The 22,243-nt window shown below is 42.9% G+C and overlaps 1 protein-coding gene and 1 long non-coding RNA gene across 2 annotated transcripts; one reads left to right on the plus strand and one right to left on the minus strand.

The window, feature by feature from the left end:
• Positions 1 to 14,342: 14,342 nt before the first annotated feature.
• Positions 14,343 to 19,152, plus strand: LOC125515956 (uncharacterized). The gene is made up of 4 exons (XM_087538717.1): positions 14,343 to 14,547; positions 16,448 to 16,458; positions 16,576 to 16,770; positions 16,855 to 19,152. Exons 1-4 carry the CDS (start codon positions 14,343 to 14,345, stop codon positions 17,233 to 17,235), a joined length of 792 nt encoding a protein of 263 aa, XP_087394843.1. The 3' UTR covers positions 17,236 to 19,152.
• Positions 19,153 to 20,312: 1,160 nt separating this feature from the next.
• LOC147991546 (uncharacterized) lies at positions 20,313 to 21,611 on the minus strand. The gene is made up of 2 exons (XR_015603524.1): positions 20,828 to 21,611; positions 20,313 to 20,759 (listed from the first exon to the last, which is right to left on the minus strand). It is a non-coding gene; the product is annotated as an uncharacterized LOC147991546 (long non-coding RNA).
• Positions 21,612 to 22,243: the final 632 nt, after the last annotated feature.

A 22,243-nucleotide genomic window follows, 5' to 3' on the forward strand; every position in this document is an offset into this window, starting at 1 on the left:
GTGTTTATCTTGATATGTTCCTAGAGAAAATTGTGTTGAAAGATGTTAGTAGCAATGATGCGGATTGGATCCGTGATCTGAGGTTTATCCTCATTGCTGCACAGAAGAATTATGTCCTTGATGCACCGCTAGGTGACAGACCTATTGCAGGAGCAGATGCAGACGTTATGAACGTTTGGCTAGCTCAATATGATGACTACTTGATAGTTTAGTGCACCATGCTTAATGGCTTAGAATTGGGACTTCAAAGACGTTTTGAACGTCATGGACCATATGAGATGTTCCAGGAGTTGAAGTTAATATTTCAAGCAAATACCCGAGTTGAGAGATATGAAGTCTCTAACAAGTTCTATGGCTAAAAGATGGAGGAGAATCGCTCAACTAGTGAGCATGTGCTCAGATTGTCTGGGTACTACAATCGCTTGAATCAAGTGGGAGTTAATCTTCCAGATAAGATAGTGATTGACAGAATTCTCTAGTCACAATCACCAAGTTAGTAGAACTTCGTGATGAACTATGATATGCAAGGGATAACGGAAACGATTCCCAAGCTCTTCGTAATGCGGAAATTGACGAAGGTAGAAATCGAGAAAAACATCAAGTGTTGATGGTAGACAAGACCACTAGTTTCAAGAAAAGGGCAGAGGGAAGAAGGGGAACTTCAAGAAGAACAGCAAGCAAGTTGCTGCTCAAGTGAAGAAGCCCAAGTCTGGTCCTAAGCCTGAGACTAAGTGTTTCTACTGCAAAGGGACTGGTCACTGGAAGCGGAACTACCCCAAGTGATTGGCAGATAAGAAGGATGGCAAAGTGAACATAAGTATATTTGATATACATGTTATTGATGTGTACTTTACTAGTGTTTATAGCAACCCCCCAGTATTTGATACTAGTTCAGTTGCTAAGATTAGTAACTCGAAACGGGAGTTGCAGAATAAACAGGGACTAGTTAAGGGTGAAGTGACGATGTGTGTTGGAAGTGGTTCCAAGATTGATATGATCATCATCGCACACTCCCTATACTTTCGGGATTAGTGTTGAACCTGAATAAGTGTTATTTGGTGTTTGCGTTGAGCATGAATATGATTTGATCATGTTTATTGTAATACAGTTATTCATTTAAGTAAGAGAATAAATTGTTGTTCTGTTTACATGAATAAAACCTTATATGGTTACACACCCAATGAAAATAGTTCGTTGGATCTCGATCGTAGTGATACACATAATCATAATATTGAAACCAAAAGATGCAAAGTTAATAATGATAGTGCAACTTATTTGTGGCACTGCCGTTTAGGTCATATTGGTGTAAAGCGCATGAAGAAACTCCATGCTGATGGGTTTTTTTGGAATCACTTGATTATGAATCACTTGATGCTTGCGAACCATGCCTCATGGGCAAGATGACTAAAACGCTGTTCTCCGGAACAATGGAGCGAGCAACTGACTTATTGGAAATAAATACATACTGATGTATGCGATCCGATGAGTGTTAAGGCTCGTGGAGGGTATCATTATTTTCTGACCTTCACAGATGATTTGAGCAGATATGGGTATATCTACTTGATGAAACATAAGTCTGAAACATTTGAAAAGTTCAAAGAATTTCAGAGTGAAGTGGAAAATCATCGTGACAAGAAAATAAGGTTTCTACGATCTGATCGCGGAGACAAATATTTGAGCTACGAGTTTGGTCTTCAATTTAAACAATGTGGAATAGTTTCACAAATTCATGCCACTTGGAACACCACAGCATAATGGTGTGTCCGAACGTCATAACCGTACTTTATTGGATATAGTACAATCTATGATGTTTCTTACCGATTTACCAATATCGTTTTGGGATCATGCATTAGAGACAGCTGCATTCACGTTAAAAAAAGGGGCACCATCTAAGTCCGTTGAGACGACACAATATGAACTATGGTTTGGCAAGAAACCAAAGTTGTCGTTTCTTAAAGTTTGGGGTTGCGATGCTTATAACAAAAGGTTTCATCATGATAAGCTCAAACCCAAATCGGAGAAATGTGTCTTCATAGGATACCCAAAGGAGACAGTAGGGTACACCTTCTATCACAGATCCAAAGGCAAGACATTCGTTGCTGAGAATGGATACTTTCTAGAGTAGGAGTTTCTCTCGAAAGAAGTGAGTGGGAGGAAAGTAGAACTTGATAAGGTAACTGTACCTGCTCCCTTATTGGAAAGTAGTTCATCATAGAAATCTATTTCTGTGACACCTACACTAATTAGTGAGGAAGCTAATGATATTGATCATGAAACTTCAGATCAAGTTACTACCGAATCTCGTAGGTAAACCAGAGTGAGATCCGCACCAGAGTGGTATGGTAATCCTGTTCTGGAAGTCATGTTACTAGACCATGACGAACTTGCGAACTATGAGGAAGCGATGATGAGCCAAGATTCCGCGAAATGGTTTGAGGCCATAAAATCTGAGATATGATCCATGTATGAGAACAAAGTATGGACTTTGATGGATTTACCCGATGATCGGCAATAAATGGATCTTCAAGAGGAAGACGGACGTTGATAGTAGTGTTACTATCTACAAAGCTAGACTTGTCGAAAAAGGTTTTTGACAAAGTTCAAAGTGTTGACTACGATGAGAGTTTCTCACTCGTATCTATGCTTAAGTTTGTCCGAATCATGTTAGCAATTGCCGCATTTTATGAAATCTGGCAAATGGATAAACAAAACTGCATTCCTTAATGGATTTATTGAAGAAGAGTTGTATATGATGCAACCAGAAGGTTTTGTCAATCCTAAAGGTGCTAACAAAATATGCAAGCTCCAGCGATCCATCTATGGACTGGTGCAAGCATCTCAGAGTCGGAATATACGCTTTGATAAGTTGATCAAAGCATATAGTTTTATACAGACTTGCGGTAAAGCCTGTATTTACTAGAAAGTGAGTGGGAGCACTACAACATTTCTGATAAGTATATGTGAATGACATAATGTTGATCGGAAATAATGTAGAATTATTCTGCAGAGCATAAAGGAGTGTTTGAAAGGAGTTTTTCAAAGAAAGACCTCGGTGAAGCTGCTTACATATTGAGTATCAAGATCTATAGAGATAGATCAAGACGCTTTATAAGTTTTTTCAATGAGTACATACCTTGACAAGATTTTGAAGTAGTTCAAAATGGAACAGTCAAAGAAAGAGTTCTTGCCTGTGTTACAAGGTGTGAAATTGAGTAAGACTCAAAACCCGACCACGGCAGAAGATAGAAAGAGAATGAAAGTCATTCCCTATGCCTTGGACATAGGTTCTATAAAGTATGTCATGCTGTGTACCAGATCTATTGTATACCCTACACTGATTTTAGCAAGGGAGTACAATAGTGATCTAGGAGTAGATCACTGGACAGCGGTCAAAATTATCCTTAGTGGAATAAGGATATGTTTCTCGATTATGGAGGTGACAAAAAGGTTCGTTGTAGAGGGTTACGTCGATGCAAGTTTTGACACTAATCTAGATGACTCTAAGTCTCAATCTAGATACATATTGAAAGTGGGAGCAATTAGCTAGAGTAGCTCCGAGCAGAGTATTGTTGACATAGAAATTTGCAAAATACATATAGATCTGAATGTAGCAGACCCGTTGACTAAAATTATCTCACAAGCAAAACATGATCACACCTTAGTACTCTTTGGGTATTAATCACATAGCAATTACTGAATCTAGTAAACCCTTTGGGTGTTGGTCACATGGCGATGTGAACTATGGGTGTTAATCACATGATGATGTGAACTATCGATGTTAATCACATGGTGATGTGATCTAGATTATTGACTCTAGTGCAAGTGGGAGACTGAAGGAAATATGCCCTAGAGGCAATAATAAAGTTATTATTTATTTCCTTATATCATGATAAATGTTTATTATTCATGCTAGAATTGTATTAACTGGAAACATAATACATGTGTGAATACATAGACAAAACAGAGTGTCACTAGTATGCCTCTACTTGACTAGCCTGTTGATCAAAGATGGTTATGTTTCCTAGCCGTAGACATGAGTTGTCATTTGATTAACGGGATCACATCATTAGGAGGATGATGTGATTGACATGACCCATTCCGTTAGCTTAGCACCTGATCGTTTAGTATGTTGCTATTGCTTTCTTCATGACTTATACATGTTCCTATGACTATGAGATTATGCAACTCCCGTTTGCCGGAGGAACACTTTGTGTGCTACCAAACGTCACAACGTAACTGGGTGATTATAAAGGTGCTCTACAGGTGTCTCCAAAGGTACATGTTGGGTTGGCGTATTTCGAGATTAGGATTTGTCACTCCGATTGTCGGAGAGGTATCTCTGGGCCCTCTCGGTAATGCACATCACATAAGCCTTGCAAGCATTGCAACTAATGAGTTAGTTGCGAGATGATGTATTACGAAACGAGTAAACAGACTTGCCGGTAACGAGATTGAACTAGGTATTGAGATACCGATGATCGAATCTCGGGCAAGTAACATACCGATGACAAAGGGAACAACGTATGTTGTTATGTGGTCTGACCGATAAAAGACCTTCGTAGAATATGTAGGAGCCAATATGAGCATCCAGGTTACACTATTGGTTATTGACCGGAGACGTGTCTCGGTCATGTCTACATTGTTCTCGAACCCGTAGGGTCCGCACGCTTAAGGTTTCGATGACAGTTATATTATGAGTTTATGAGTTTTGATGTACCAAAGGAGTTCGGAGTCCCAGATGAGATCGGGGACATGACGAGGAGTATCGAAATGGTCGAGACATAAAGATTGATATATTGGAAGCCTATATTTGGATATCAGAAGTGTTCCGGGTGAAATCGTGATTTTACCGGAGTACCGGGAGGTTACCGGAACCCCCCGGGAGGTATATGGGCCTTAGTGGGCCTTAGTGGAAGAGAGGAGAGGTGGCCAGGGCTGGGCCGCGCGCCCCTCCCCCCCTAGTCCGAATAGGACAAGGAGAGGGGGGCGGCGCCCCCCTTCCTTCTCTCTCTCCTCTTTCCCCCCTCCCGAATCCTATTCCAACTAGGAAAGGGGGGAATCCTACTCCCGGAGGGAGTAGGACTCCTCCTAGTGCGCCCTCTCCTGGCTGGCCGCACCCCCCCCTTTGATCCTTTATATACGGAGGCAAGGGGCACCCCTAGAGACACAAGTTGATCCACGTGATCATATTCTTAGCTGTGTGCGGTGCCCCCTTCTGCCATAGTCCTCGATAATATTGTAGCGGTGCTTAGGCGAAGCCCTGCGACGGTAGCACATCAAAAACGTCACCACGCCGTCGTGCTGACGGAACTCTCCCTCGACACTTTGCTGGATCGGAGTCCGGGATCGTCATCGAGCTGAACGTGTGCTAGAACTCGGAGGTACCGTAGTTTCGGTGCTTGATCAGTCGGGCCGTGAAGACGTACGACTACATCAACCACATTGTGCTAACACTTCCGTTGTCGATCTACAAGGGTACGTAGATTACACTCTCCCCTCTCGTTGCTATGCATCACCATGATCTTGCGTGTGTGTAGGATTTTTTTTGAAATTACTACGTTACCCAACAATACTTTGGTTCAGCGGTATTGTTGGACGAAGCGGCCCGGATCGACATTACGCGTACGCTTACGCGAGACCGGTTCTCCCGACGTGCTTTGCACAAAGGTGGCTAGCGAGTGGCAGTTTCTCCAACTTTAGTTGAACCGAGTGTGGCTACGCCCGGTCCTTGCGAAGGTTAAAACAGCACCAACTTGACAAACTATCGTTGTGGTTTTGATGCGTAGGTAAGATTGGTTCTTGCTTAAGCTCGTAGCAGCCACGTAAAACTTGCAACAACAAAGTAGAGGACGTCTAACTTGTTTTTGTAGGGCATGTTATGATGTGATATGGTCAAGACATGATGCTAAATTTTATTGTATGAGATGATCATGTTTTGTAACCGAGTTATCGGCAACTGGCAGGAGCCATATGGTTGTCGCTTTATTGTATGCAATGCAATCGCGCTGTAATGCTTTACTTTATCACTAAGCGGTAGCGATAGTCGTGGAAGCATAAGATTGGCGAGACGACAATGATGCTACGATGGAGATCAAGGTGTCGCGCCAGTGACGATGGTGATCATGACGGTGCTTCGAAGATGGAGATCACAAGCACAAGATGATGATGGCCATATCATATCACTTATATTGATTGCATGTGATGTTTATCTTTTATGCATCTTATCTTGCTTTGATTGACGGTAGCATTATAAGATGATCTCTCACTAATTATCAAGAAGTGTTCTTCCTGAGTATGCACTGTTGCAAAAGTTCTTCGTGCTGAGACACCACGTGATGATCGGGTGTGATAGGCTCTACGTTTAAATACAACGGGTGCAAAACAGTTGCACACGTGGAATACTCAGGTTATATTTGATGAGCCAAGCATATACAGATATGGCCTCGGAACACGGAGACCGAAAGGTCGAGCGTGAATCATATAGTAGATGTGATCAACATAGTGATGTTCACCAATGAAGCTACTCCATCTCACGTGATGATCGGACATGGTTTAGATGATTTGGATCACGTAATCACTTAGAGGATTAGAGGGGTGTCTATCTAAGTGGGAGTTCTTTAAGTAATATGATTAATTGAACCTAAATTTATCATGAACTTAGTACCTGATAGTATCTTGCTTATTCATGTTTGATTGTAGATAGATGGCCCGTGCTGTTGTTCCGTTGAATTTTAATACGTTCCTTGAGAAAGCAAAGTTGAAAGATGATGGTAGCAATTACACGGACTGGGTCCGTAACTTGAGGATTACCCTCATTGCTGCACAGAAGAATTATGTCCTGGAAGCACCGCTGGGTGCCAGGCCTGCTGCTGGAGCAACACCAGATGTTATGAACGTCTGGCAGAGCAAAGCTGATGACTACTCGATAGTTCAATGTGCCATGCTTTACGGCTTAGAATCGGGACTTCAACGACGTTTTGAACGTCATGGAGCATATGAGATGTTCCAGGAGTTGAAGTTAATATTTCAAGCAAATGCCCGGATTGAGAGATATGAAGTCTCCAATAAGTTCTATAGCTGCAAGATGGAGGAGAACAGTTCTGTCAATGAGCATATACTCAAAATGTTTGGGTATAATAATCACTTGATTCAATTGGGAGTTAATCTTCCAGATGATTGCGTCATTGACAGAATTCTCCAATCACTGCCACCAAGCTGCAAGAGATTCGTGATGAACTATAATATGCAAGGGATGAATAAGACTATTCCCGAGCTCTTCGCAATGTTGAAAGCTGCGGAGGTAGAAATCAAGAAGGAGCATCAAGTGTTGATGGTCAACAAGACCACTAGTTTCAAGAAAAAGGGCAAAGGGAAGAAGAAGGGGAACTTCAAAAAGAACAGCAAGCAAGTTGCTGCTCAAGAGAAGAAACCCAAACCTGGACCTAAGCCTGAAACTGAGTGCTTCTACTGCAAGCAGACTGGTCACTGGAAGCGGAACTGCCTCAAGTATTTGGCGGATAAGAAGGATGGCAAGGTGAACAAAGGTATATGTGATATACATGTTATTGATGTGTACCTTACTAATGCTCGCAGTAGCACCTGGGTATTTGATACTGGTTCTGTTGCTAATATTTGCAACTCGAAATAGGGACTACGGATTAAGCGAAGATTGGCTAAGGACGAGGTGACGATGCGCGTGGGAAATGGTTCTAAAGTCGATGTGATCGCAGTCGGCACGCTACCTCTACATCTACCTTCGGGATTAATATTAGACCTAAATAATTGTTATTTGGTGCCAGCGTTAAGCATGAACATTATATCTGGATCTTGTTTGATGCGAGACGGTTATTCATTTAAATCAGAGAATAATGGTTGTTCTATTTACATGAGTAATATCTTTTATGGTCATGCACCCTTAAAGAGTGGTCTATTCTTATTAAATCTCGATAGTAGTGACACACATATTCATAGTGTTGAAACCAAAAGATGCAGAGTTGATAATGATAGTGCAACTTATTTGTGGCACTGCCGTTTAGGTCATATCGGTATAAAGCGCATGAAGAAACTCCATACTGATGGGCTTTTGGAACCACTTGATTATGAATCACTTGGTACTTGCGAACCGTGCCTTATGGGTAAGATGACAAAAACACCGTTCTCCGGTACTATGGAGAGAGCAACAGATTTGTTAGAAATCATACATACAGATGTATGTGGTCCGATGAATGTTGAGGCTCGTGGCGGATATCGTTATTTTCTCACCTTCACAGATGACTTAAGCAGATATGGGTATATCTACTTAATGAAACACAAGTCTGAAATGTTTGAAAAGTTCAAAGAATTTCAGAGTGAAGTTGAAAATCATCGTAACAAGAAAATAAAATTCCTACGATTTGATCGTGGAGGAGAATATTTGAGTTACGAGTTTGGTGTACATTTGAAACAATGTGGAATAGTTTCGCAACTCACGCCACCCGGAACACCACAGCGTAATGGTGTGTCCGAACGTCGTAATCGTACTTTACTAGATATGGTACGATCTATGATGTCTCTTACTGATTTACCGCTATTGTTTTGGGGATACGCTGTAGAGACGGCCGCATTCACGTTAAATAGGGCACCATCAAAATCCGTTGAGACGACGCCTTATGAACTGTGGTTTGGCAAGAAACCAAAGTTGTCGTTTCTGAAAGTTTGGGGCTGCGATGCTTATGTGAAAAAGCTTCAACCTGATAAGCTCGAACTCAAATCGGAAAAATGTGTCTTCATAGGATATCCAAAGGAAACTATTGGATACACCTTCTATCACAGATCCGAAGGCAAGACTTTTGTTGCTAAATTCGGAAACTTTCTGGAGAAGGAGTTTCTCTCGAAAGAAGTGAGTGGGAGGAAAGTAGAACTTGACGAGGTAATTATACCTAACCCCTTATTGGAAAGTAGTACATCACAGAAATCTGTTTCTGTGACACCTACACCAATTAGTGAGGAAGCTAATGATAATGATCATGAAACTTCAGAACAAGATACTACTGAACCTCGTAGATCAACCAGAGTGAGATCCGCGCCAGAGTGGTACGGTAATCCTGTTCTGGAAGTCATGCTACTAGATCATGATGAACCTATAAACTATGAAGAAGCGATGGTGAGCCCAGATTCCGCAAAATGGCTTGAAGCCATGAAATCTGAGATGGGATCCATGTATGAGAATAAAGTATGGACTTTGGTTGACTTGCCCAATGATCGGCAAGCAATAGAGAATAAATGGATCTTCAAGAAGAAGACGGACGCTGACGGTAATATTACTGTCTACAAAGCTCGACTTGTCGCAAAAGGTTTTCGGCAAGTTCAAGGGATTGACTACGATGAGACCTTCTCACCCGTAGCGATGCTTAAGTCTGTCCGAATCATGTTAGCAATTGCCGCATTTTATGATTATGAAATTTGGCAGATGGATGTCAAAACTGCATTCCTGAGTGGATTTCTGGAAGAAGAGTTGTATATGATACAACCAGAAGGTTTTGTCGATCCAAAGGGAGCTAACAAAGTGTGCAAGCTCCAGCGATCCATTTATGGACTGGTGCAAGCCTCTCGGAATTGGAATAAACGCTTTGATAGTGTGATCAAAGCATTTGGTTTTACACAGACTTTTGGAGAAGCCTGTATTTACAAGAAAGTGAGTGGGAGCTCTGTAGCATTTCTGATATTATATGTGGATGACATATTACTAATTGGAAATGATATAGAATTTTTGGATAGCATAAAAGGGATACTTGAATAAGAGTTTTTCAATGAAAGACCTCGGTGAAGCTGCTTACATATTAGGCATTAAGATCTATAGAGATAGATCAAGACGCTTAATTGGACTTTCACAAAGCACATACCTTGACAAAGTTTTGAAGAAGTTCAAAATGGATCAAGCAAAGAAAGGGTTCTTGCCTGTGTTACAAGGTGTGAAGTTGAGTCAGACTCAATGCCCGACCACTGCAGAAGATAGAGAGAAAATGAAAGATGTTCCCTATGCTTCAGCCATAGGCTCTATCATGTATGCAATGCTGTGTACCAGACCTGATGTGTGCCTTGCTATAAGTCTAGCAGGGAGGTACCAAAGTAATCCAGGAGTGGATCACTGGACAGCGGTCAAGAACATCCTGAAATACCTGAAAAGGACTAAGGATATGTTTCTCGTTTATGGAGGTGACAAAGAGCTAATCGTAAATGGTTACGTCGATGCGAGCTTTGACACTGATCCGGACGATTCTAAATCGCAAATTGGATACGTATTTACATTAAACGGTGGAGCTTTCAGTTGGTGCAGTTCTAAACAAAGCGTCGTGGCGGGATCTACGTGTGAAGCAGAATACATAGCTGCTTCGGAAGCAGCAAATGAAGGAGTCTGGATGAAGGAGTTCATATCCGATCTAGGTGTCATACCTAGTGCATCGGGTCCAATGAAAATCTTTTGTGACAATACTGGCGCAATTGCCTTGGCAAAGAAATCCAGATTTCACAAGAGAACCAAGCACATCAAGAGACGCTTCAATTCCATCCGGGATCTAGTCCAGGTGGGAGACATAGAGATTTGCAATATACATATGGATCTGAATGTAGCAGACCCGTTGACTAAGCCTCTTCCACGAGCAAAACATGATCAGCACCAAGGCTCCATGGGTGTTAGAATCATTACTGTATAATCTAGATTATTGACTCTAGTGCAAGTGGGAGACTGAAGGAAATATGCCCTAGAGGCAATAATAAATTTATTATTTATTTCCTTATATCATGATAAATGTTTATTATTCATGCTAGAATTGTATTAACCGGAAACATAATACATGTGTGAATACATAGACAAACAGAGTGTCACTAGTATGCCTCTACTAGACTAGCTCGTTAATCAAAGATGGTTATGTTTCCTAACCATGGACAAAGAGTTGTTATTTGATTAACGGGATCACATCATTAGGTGAATGATCTGATTGACATGACCCATTCCATTAGCTTAGCACCCGATCGTTTAGTATGTTGCTATTGCTTTCTTCATGACTTATACATGTTCCTATGACTATGAGATTATGCAACTCCCGTTTACCGGAGGAACACTTTGTGTGCTACCAAACGTCACAACGTAACTGTGTGATTATAAAGGTGCTCTACAGGTGTCTCCAAAGGTACATGTTGGGTTGGCGTATTTCGAGATTAGGATTTGTCACTCCGATTGTCGGAGAGGTATCTCTGGGCCCTCTCGGTAATACACATCACATAAGCCTTGCAAGCATTGCAACTAATGAGTTAGTTGTGAGATGATGTATTACGGAACGAGTAAAGAGACTTGCCGGTAACGAGATTGAACTAGGTATTGAGATACCGACGATCGAATCTCGGGCAAGTAACATACCGATGACAAAGGGAACAACGTATGTTGTTATGTGGTCTGACCGATAAAAGACCTTCGTAGAATATGTAGGAGCCAATATGAGCATCCAGGTTCCTCTATTGGTTATTGACCGGAGACATGTCTCGGTCATGTCTACATTGTTCTCGAACCCGTAGGGTCCGCACGCTTAAGGTTTCGATGACAGTTATATTATGAGTTTATGAGTTTTGATGTACCGAAGGAGTTCGGAGTCCCAGATGGGATCGGGGACATGACGAGGAGTCTCGAAATGGTCGAGACATAAAGATTGATATATTGGAAGCCTATATTTGGATATCGGAAGTGTTCCGGGTGAAATCGGGATTTTACCGGAGTACCGGGAGGTTACCGGAACCCCCCGGGAGGTATATGGGCCTTAGTGGAAGAGAGGAGAGGTGGCCAGGGCTGGGCCGCGCGCCCCTCCCCCCTAGTCCGAATAGGACAAGGAGAGGGGGGTGGCGCCCCCCTTCCTTCTCTCTCTCCTCTTTCCCCCTTCCCAAATCCTATTCCAACTAGGAAAGGGGGGGAATCCTACTCCCGGAGGGAGTAGGACTCCTCCTGGCGCGCCCTCTCCTGGCCGGCCGCACCCCCCCTTTGATCCTTTATATACGGAGGCAAGGGGCACCCCTAGAGACACAAGTTGATCCACGTGATCATATTCTTAGCCGTGTGCGGTGCCCCCTTCCACCATAGTCCTCGATAATATTGTAGCGGTGCTTAGACGAAGCCCTGCGACGGTAGTACATCAAGATCGTCACCACACCGTCGTGCTGACGGAACTCTTCCCCGACACTTTGCTGGATCGGAGTCCGGGGATCGTCATCGAGCTGAACGTGTGCTAGAACTCGGAGGTGCCGTAGTTTCGGTGCTTGATCGGTCGGGCCGTGAAGACGTACGACTACATCAACCACGTTGTGCTAACGCTTCCGTTGTCGATCTACAAGGGTACGTAGATTACACTCTCCCCTCTCGTTGCTATGCATCACCATGATCTTGCGTGTGCGTAGGAAAATTTTGAAATTACTACGTTACCCAACACTTGAAGAGGTAGATCAGCAGGTAGTGGGTTTTGTAGGTTTGGTATGGTCTACCCGGAGTAGAGAGTTAACGTTTCTGAAAGACTGTGTCTCGGTCATCCGTTTCGCAAACACCATGTAGTGCGAGGAATCCAACGGAGGCGATCGAGTCTTGTGGGGAAAAGTGCGCAAACCTTTGCAGAGTGTACAATCTAATCATGGTTAGCCGTGTCCCCGGTTATGGATAATTCTTGAGTATCTAGTACTTGGGTTATCACATGTATCTCACCATGTTTAATTAATACTGTTGGATTGTTAATCACTTTAATTGGGATTGAGTTGGGGTTACCTTCTCAATGATGTTTCAACCACCATGATAGTAAAAATTAAAATCTATTTCTTTATTGTAGGGAAAAATTGGCTTTTCGCAAAACTATTACTCTACTGTGTTACTTTGCCAGCATATTCCATGTGCTGACCCGTTTTCGGGCTGCAACGTATTATGTTGCCGACTTTTCAGACGAGGAGTAATGTTCGTTAGGTCGTGGCCGTGCAGCTCAGCTATGCCGTTGGAGTTGATGGATTCACCTTATCTTCCAAGCCTTCCGCTGTCATCGCATTAGATGGCCTTAAGCCATATTATTGTAATAAGTGTGTGATTGCTACTCTGTTATAAATCCTCGAGTACTGTGTGTCAGTATTACCGATCCAGGGATGACACTGAAGCACAGAGACTTGACCATCTGAGATCGGGTCGCTACACCCCCTCTACTGTATACGAGTTATAAGCTGCTTAGCCAGCTAACCCTTCTTCATCAGACATGAAAACACCCAAGTGTGTTCACTGACAGATGCTTGTAATGAACTTAAAAATGGTGCTTTTCTCCCAAGAAACCAAATGCGGAAGAGGCGTTTTGGCGCCCGAGCTCAGCTTAGCTCGATATCGTCACTTTACGTTCTGTACTCGGGATCTGCAAAAAGACGTCTGACTGGACTGACGCGGGATTTACTCCCTCCGGTCCTTTTTACTCTGCATATTAGGTTTGTCCGAAGTCAATCTCATCCAACTTTGACCAAGTTTATATAAAAAATTATAGACATTCACATAACAACACCAATATCATTAGATTCATCTTGAAATATATTTTTATATTATATTTATTAGATATTATAGATGCTAATAATTTCTAATATAAATTTGATCAAACTTAGCAAAGTTTGATTTTCGGCAAATTCAATGTGCAGAGTAAAAAGGACGGAGGGAGTAGAAAATAGGTCTGGTGGCGCAATACAGGACGGAACAGTGCGCGTACACGGGCCTTGTGCGTAGCGGATGGGCGACGGAAACGAGCGCGTGGTCTGGTCCGTGGACCAGAACGTGACGGGATTACGGGAACAGGTCGTTAAGAAAACCTGAGCCATTTGTTATGCACGTTTGTTATGCGTGTGCAAACGGGGGCGGCACCCCCGATCCGCCTAGTATGTGGGCGGCACCCCCACCCCCTCCCGGCGGCGCAGGTTCTACACCGGCAGTCACTGCGCGCAAATAATGGAGGATGGTGGCATGGAGTTCCTCTTGGATGCGGTTGATAGGTTAGGCATCTCTCATCTGCTGCTTTATCTTGACCAAGATTTATTTGTTATGCCCGCTGACGGGGCCTAGGCGCCACCATTGCTATCTGTTACTCAGATCCCCCCTGCGAGAGGAGTTTGCCGACAGCCATGAACAGCCAGATCCGGTGCCTCTGGTCCTGCTGGCAAGCATCGGTTCGGGAGCAGTCGTGCTGGCGGACACAAAGGCTGGCTCCGGATGTGGTCCGCAAAACGCCGGTGAAGGCAATGACACGGCAAGGGCTGGGATCCGATGAAGGCCGGACTCGTCGCCGACGAGGTCCGCGCAGTCCACCGACAGGATGAATCCACAGGCCCCTGGGTGGACCTGGTGGACTCGGTCTAATTGCGAGCAGACCATCTCGGTTCCATCTGTGTCACGTTTTCACCTCCTTCCCTCCCGCTCCCTCTCCACTGGCGACCACAACGGCGATTTGGGCGACCACCGCGGTGAGGGCGAGGAGCACTGGCATGCCCTGAAGGATCTCACCGGCAGGCGTCCATCAGGTTAGTGTGCTTCATCCCCCAATGTGAAAAGCTCTTGTTCTGATGCATTGAAATGTCGCCCGTGGTTGCTATTTATTATGGTGGTTTTGTGGGGCTCCAATTTTGGGACTAGGGTTTGATGATCATCTGCCCCGACGGTTTTAGGGGGCTTTTGTAGTTCAAACGTTTGAAATATGTATACATTTGCCTAGTCCGAGTTAGGATTTGTATGAAAAAATGGCTGTACCTTTGTCTTTTGGATATGTGAAGATGATGTCAAAGATCCAGTGGCTGTAGCTTTCTCTTCTGGACATGTTAAACTTCAGTTTATGGTTTAGGCTATGTAAAATTCAGTCTTGACTATGTGAACTGAAAGCCAAGTTTCGTGTTGCTGTTATGCCAAGTTTCATGCATGTTGCTGTAAAATTCAGTCTAACTATGTAAACTGAACCTGAGTGCATCTTATATAATCTTATATATATAATGAATGTTGTTTTGTTCTCAGTGCCAAGATTATTGCGTAATGTTGCTGTGGTCAGCCTATGGCAGATAATATTGGTTCTTTTCTTGTCAAAGTGAAAATACACATACAAACTCGTTTCAGACACACAAACTCTTGAATTTTTTCAGACAATATTCAGACAAATTGTCACTGATACTAAAGGTACTCCTGATACAAAATACTTTTTTTTGTCTAATGCTTCTACCCCAAATCACAGTCATCATATTGCCATTCTCACTTGCTTGACAGAGCCTACCAACAAACGTGGAAAATGAAATGGAAATGAACCACCACATCTTGCTAAACCAACTCCAATCTGACTTCATCTTCAATGATTTTATTTCTAAAGCTTGGAACTGCAACTTCTGCAATTTCTGCATTTCAAACTTGTGCGTTGCTTCTGTAAGATCGTGATGATAGACTTCTTTTCTCTCTTTCTCCAGTTCGTCTCTGAGCCAAAAATTCTTGCAAAATCTGAACACAAATTCCAAATCAGAAAACAGAGAAGGGAAGTCAATCCAACCAGAAAAAGAGAACACTGCAGGAAATATCACCGTCCTTAGCTGCATTTGCTGTATATAGCGACTCCATACGGGATCGGAGGACCAATGTTGCAGCGGGGCTGCAAAACAGGACGACCGGGACGAATAGGAGCTGCCTGTGAGGCCTGTGCTGTGGACCACGAACAGGGCGACCGGGACGAACAGGAGCTTCCTGTGCTGCGTGCCGCCATGGATTCGAGCAGGATTAGCAAGAAAAGAAGATGAACCCTCAGCCTAGCTCAGGGAAGAAGAGAGGGGGGAACATCATTCGCGCGCTAGTTCTGGAGGCCCTCAGCTGTTCCGCGCCTTTTCTATCCAGCCGACACGCCTTGCTGGCAGGGGCCACTGGCACATTCCCAAAACCACCGTCCTAAACCACCAAACCAGACCCCAGGGGGTGTTTTGCCCGGTTTAAGCAAGTTCAGGGGATTAAGTAGGCCAAAATTCAGTCCAGGGGGTTATGTGGTCTAAATGTGAGAGTTCAAGGGGGTATATACATTTAACTCCTGGACAAAAAGGTATGACTGCAGGATATTGGTGCTGTAGGAATTTAACGTTTATCTTTAGTACCAGCGCATTACTGTATGTCGAGCATATATTCAGCGCAAACACCTAGTGCTGTAGGATTTTAACCTTAATGTCTGGTGCCTACACATTACTGGGTGCTGAAAAAAAAGTTCAGTTGTAGATTAGAATGTCTGGGTTTCATTCAACGTAGGGTTAGTACAAATGGATTGTGTGCATCTGAATCGTTTGGAGCCTTGGGCTATCATTTCAATTCTGAGTTGTGCTGTCTTGGTGTCTGACTTGGGTTATATAGAACAGAAAAAATCGTCAACAGATTGAAGACTGCTAATGGTGTTGTCGTGAACTACAGGTTATGGCTGGGTAGTGCACCACCAGATCGGACGCCATGCCCTTCCAGGATGAGTGCTATGGAGAAGTCGATCCGCAAATACGCGGAGGAGCCAACAAAGAGTGTAATAAGGCCTGAGCTTGGACTGAATTGAAGCGGCGGCGTACAATGTCACTGAAATAGAGAAGATGAGGAAGTATGTCATAGTGCCCAACAATGCAGCAAAAAGGGAGAAATGGAGCAGGGTTGAGTATGAGGTGAACATAAGTGAAGACAAAGAAGAATTTACGTGTGAATGTGGACAGTTCAAGCACACTGGGATGTTATGCTGCCATGTTCTAAGGGTAAATTGACTTATGAACTCCGTTCGTTAGAAAAGAAAATGTATCGGCGACCAACAAAACTAAAACGTTTTTGCACTGACGCAGGTGATGGAAATACTTCATGCTGAGGAAATCCCGGCTAATCATATATTGAAGCGGTGGACAAACGACGTGAGGGACATACTACCCCAACATCTGGTTCAGTACCAGAGAGATGATCCAGTTAACCTGTCATTCACGTGTAGGCACTCCACCTTGTACTTGAAAGCCATGGATGTAGTACGTTTGGGTGATGCAAGTGCAGAGGCTGTCGATCACATTTATGTTGGTCTGGATGCTTTAATGGTGAGTGGAACACCTTTGGCCGAGAGGAGGGATGGTCTGGATTTTGAAGACCGCATGGCCGGCTTAGTTCCTGGTACATTACCTAGGAACGGAGAGATTGCTTGTGTTGGCAAGCAACGAAATTGCCGAAAAATGCATTAGCACTGCCAACCCTGTCAGTGTGAATGCTCTGCATGGCTAACAGTACCAGAGAAGCAGAGAGAAGGCACCGTATGAGTGCTGAGCAAGCGTACAAGATTCTGCAACATACTAGCTGAGTGCCCGTGCGTTGCCACGGAACATAAATTTAAATACCGCTCACCATTGTTATTCCCCTCCAACGTTGATCCAACCTTGCTAGTTGCTCGCTGTTATCTACTAACCCACTTGAAGCCTTGACAACCCATCCTGCTTAAAGCGTTCACCCCACGAAATAGTATGATACCTTCTTCCCTATACAATGTACTCCCTCCGTTCCAAAATAAGTGTCAGTTTAAATTTGAACTAAAACTCGACATTTATTTTGAACGGAAAGTACTACTAAACCAAGTACATGTGACTCAAACTTGAATTCCAGATATACATACTTATCATCACGAGTTAAAAAAAAGTATCCTTATGTTCTTAATCAAATCTCGTATAGCTTGAGGGATATTGGTCACCAAGAGAAAAATGTCCGCACAGTGCCACAAAACAATAAATTTAGGCGTAGAGATCTTGAGTCAGAAAAAAAATCAAGAATTTATGTGTCGTATGTTGCTTATTACTATAGTGTGACAAATATTAAACCACCAAACCAATGTACATAGTGAAGTTTCTGAAGCTTGACATATTATAATCAAATCAATTATCTCAACTGTAGTAATGCAACATATATCTTTGCCATGATGCTTCCTTGATAGTCTTGTTCAAAAACAAATTTCTCTCTAAAATCTACCAAAGTAGCTTGATAGACAAGCAAGTAGCAAGTAAGCAAATATTAAAAAAAAATACACATATCCACATCAAAGCAAGCATCACTGCCTCCACATAACTAAATAAGAATCCTATCAAGCAGGTGCATCTGATATATCCATCTTTAATCTATGTTTTCTTCCAACTAAATAGCTCCAAGTAAACCACTATAATTGTAATCCCAGAAGCTTTACTATTGATAAAAGCATATGAAACAGCAAGTGCAAATGACAGATGAGTTATCGCTCCACGCTAACTATAGACATGTACTCTGTTGTAAAAAAAGAACTACTACAAAGATGTACTCTACATAATAGTATTCAAGGCGAATCCTTGTCCATGCCAAAAGGAAAAAAATAGAAGAGGCTTAGCAGTCTGGAATACATAGTTAGATGCCCGTGCGTTGCCACGGGAATAACAAAAAGACATGAACCTAAATGTGTCATGTGTATTTTTTTTACCATGTCATTGTACATGTTTATTGTCTTCCTCTGCCATGCTCTTCCGGTTTATTTTAGACATAAGGGTGAGAAAGAAAAGAGAATGACAGAGAAAGAATGAAGAGAGAATGGGTTAAAATAAACTGAATGTCATTGTATTTCTTTTTCCCTCTCACCATGTCATTGTACATGTTTATTGTCTTCCTCTCATTTTCTCTATTGTTTCCGCCTGCCATGCTTGGAATTTTTTATGTGATCTCTGTGTTGGATTGTACGTGAAGCTTGAGTCCACGAGGTTTCAAACAGAAGGAACACATTGCAGGTTTTGGGGCCAGCCTTTTTCTTGGTACCCATCTGACGAGCCTTGCATTCTGTTTCCTGCTGGTTCTCATTCCTGTAGCTGGCTAGAAAGTATATATCAGAGGGTGCGCTCAAGTATCAACATTCTTTGCTAGGTGGCAATGATACCATTTGGTAAGATAAGAGCATGATAGCTCAAAAATGTTGCACGAAGGTACATTGTCATTCTTGCTGTTAATGGCATCATGTGCCCGGCCGGATTCATCGGCGAGCTCAGGGTGGTCGATGTAGCCACTGCATCATACATCCTATCTAATCCATGGATGGTTGTGTGCATAAATGAAGTTCTCGGCGGCCAACCTTCTCAAGTTACTAAAATTCCTATCTGCATCAACAGAGATAGTGTAAAAATTAAGGAGAAAAGGTTTATTTAAAAAAAAAAGTTTTGCTTGTTTACTTGTAAACTAAAATTAATATTTACTTGCGAACAAGTTTAAATTTTTGATCAAAAAAATCATTTGCAATTGCAATTTCCATTCTTGGAAATACAACAATAAATTACCATTCACTTTAAAGATTGCTAAAAGCAGATGTGTTGCTACATAGAAGAATCATATTACCTGAGATTCTTAAAATGCGAAGCTCTGCAATGCTTGGTCTGCCACCCCAGAATTGAACAGAGAGCATTAACTGCTAGCACTAATTGACCTTAACGATGGCAATTAAGGACTACAAAATAATAAACACAAAGTGATGAGAAATACAAAGCCCACCAAACTTAGCCCTTTTCCATGTGAAAAATTCATGTCAAGCAGAAAACTACAGCATATGAAACAACACACGAATCTAGTATTCCTCAGAATACTGTACTGAAAATTGTTGTCTAAATATTGATCACTGCGTGTTTCAAACCTTTGCCTACAATGCTATTATGAAACACATTATATATGTGATTTTTTATACAGAGATAACTGTATTTAATAGGGCCATGACAAGAGGATAACAACTGGCATTTGTTCTTACCAGCACAAGAAAAAAAGTCAAAAGGCAAGGCAAGCTTTTAACCTCGCTGGGTTAGCGATTGAGTAGGGTAGTCAGAATACAATATATAGAAAAGTGCACTGATGTTAAGTTTTCATCGTCGCTTCTAAGGTAGTTTAAAAGTTTAAAAATAAAAGGAAAAGTATATACTGACTGTACTACACAGAGTGATGGTCCACAGATTGCAAACGGAAAGGAAATATATACTGAGAAGTTCCTGCACAAATAAAAGGAAAAGTTTGCAGGAAATAGCAAACATGTGAGAGGAGTTTATCCACTTATGTTGTGGTGCATAAATTATTATCCAATCAAAATTACTTCGGTGCCCAGTTTTTGTGGTACCAAGTAGTTCTCTTTAAGCATGCAACCAAAAGTATCTCATCCTTTCATAGCTGTACTATAACATTAAAGGATCATGATTTAGTGGCTTGACCGCTTGATTTGTTAAATGCTAAATTTTCATCCTAAAATTAAATTCTTTCATCTGACAAGAAAACAACAGAATTTGATAAGCAATACACTTCATCTCTTGGTCTTACATTAAGATCAACAAAGACTGGAGCAGTCGCAGTTGCATAGTTTCAGGGGAAATGGCAAAACAGTTGAACATGAGTTAACATTACATATATATCCAGTTCTCCTCACGGGCTTATCTTTATAAGCAGCTAGCAACCTTCTTGTTTACCAGGCGTGAAAAATCAGACCAACCACCAAACCAATCTATCAGTGGCACAAGAGACATCCATAATTCATCTCGATCAGGAGAGGGCAAACAACTACCAAGCAAATTAGCAGAGTACTTGTGAGAGTAGACACTGTAAAATGTCGTTTGGCTTCCTTGCTGAACTTAATCTTGGCATTGCTGTTCCCGAACTGCTTGATTAGGATTATTTTTTCGTCTCCACAAGCTCTTAGACCAGATTATCCGAAATCATCGCCATTTACCCTAACCTAAAAAAATCATATCAACCAATGAATTTAAAGTCTGGAAGAAAAAGGAAACACAGTATATATCTCACCATAACCGAGAGCTTCTCCATAACGGCGGCATATCAGGCTCTTTCTGATGGCCGCCCTGAACTGCACGTCAGACGACGACGGCGGCGTTTGGAGTTATGATGACCGTGATGGACTACAGACCATCTTGGGTGACATGAGGAGAAGGTGCGCCTGCGGCCAGAAGCAAACAAGGAAGTCGACGGCCGTGCCTCAGCATCGCCGACCCGCGATGCGTCGGAACCACGACCTCATCTTCCACTATCGGCGATTAGGCCAGCGCCCCCGCTGTCTGCTCCTCCCTCTCTCTCCCACCTCTCTCTTTCTCTCTCCCTCTCTTCCACGACGGGCGCAAGGGACGGGAGACACGCCTCACCTAGATCCGCGCGCGGCAGCGGATGGAGAGGAGGCGGGGTGACGAGCACAGCCGGCGGCGGCGGCAACTTTTCATGGAGAGAGATGGGATCGGGAGCGACTTGGGGAGAGAGGAGAAACGGAGGCGTGTGTGTGCGTGTGTAGCGACAGTTTTCTCTCTCTCTGTTCGGTCGTGGATGGGGCCACGTTGTACCGATCATTCGCGGGGTGGGCTGCTTTTCTTACGCGCGCGTGGAAGGGAGATCCGATCGTACATGGGAAACAGCAGATCGAATCATCACGACGTTCGATTCTGCTTTAATAGTACAGATGTCGTCGAGAGGGCGACAAGCGGACTACGTGTCCTGAAAGAGGGGATGCACCCAAAAAAACGCGGAGGCCTGGGAAGTGCAAAAATTGCGGCATGGAAGGACATCGTCGGACCACTTGCACTAGGCGGATGGGTGTTGTTGAAACATGAAAACTGAATTTTGATAATTTGTAGTTCCGAGGATTTTCCGGTGTGTTTTTGTGAGCTTTGATCGAGGCTTGTTCCTCAGTTTGGAGAGGCACGTCACAGACTGTAAACATAGGTTTGTTTCTTAATAATTTGTGACATGCATTTGGCAGACTGTAACATAAGTGTCAAATTAAAATATTTGCTAGGACATGTTCGATGTGCCATTTTTTTATCTGAACAAATTGCAGTTTGCTGAAACTCAGTTTGGTCTCCTTTTCAGCAAGAGGTGATTGCCGGGGCAATGAAAAAATAACTATGTGCATTTAAAATGGGGATTCTCACTGGATTTGGAGGGCTAGTGCAATGGTCACCGCTACGTATGAAATGGGGATTTTTCTGTTTAAGTGCGTCTGGATGGAAGTGGAGGGCGAGATAATGGGTGGGTGCATTTAAAGCCAGCCCGTCTACGCACCGTTTGGAGACCGGTGGAGTGGATGGCTCAGCCTGGCTCTGAAAACACGCTGATCCATCAGCCTGCTGCATGTTCCACCTCACTACTGTAACGCGCCGTTGCAATGATTACGCTACAGCGGTTCAGTGGGAAAATGAGAATACGACAGTGAAA

Source organism: Triticum urartu, chromosome 1A (assembly GCF_056163025.1).
Source record: "Triticum urartu cultivar PI428250 chromosome 1A, HENAU_Tu73, whole genome shotgun sequence".
Classification (NCBI taxonomy): Eukaryota; Viridiplantae; Streptophyta; class Magnoliopsida; order Poales; family Poaceae; genus Triticum; species Triticum urartu.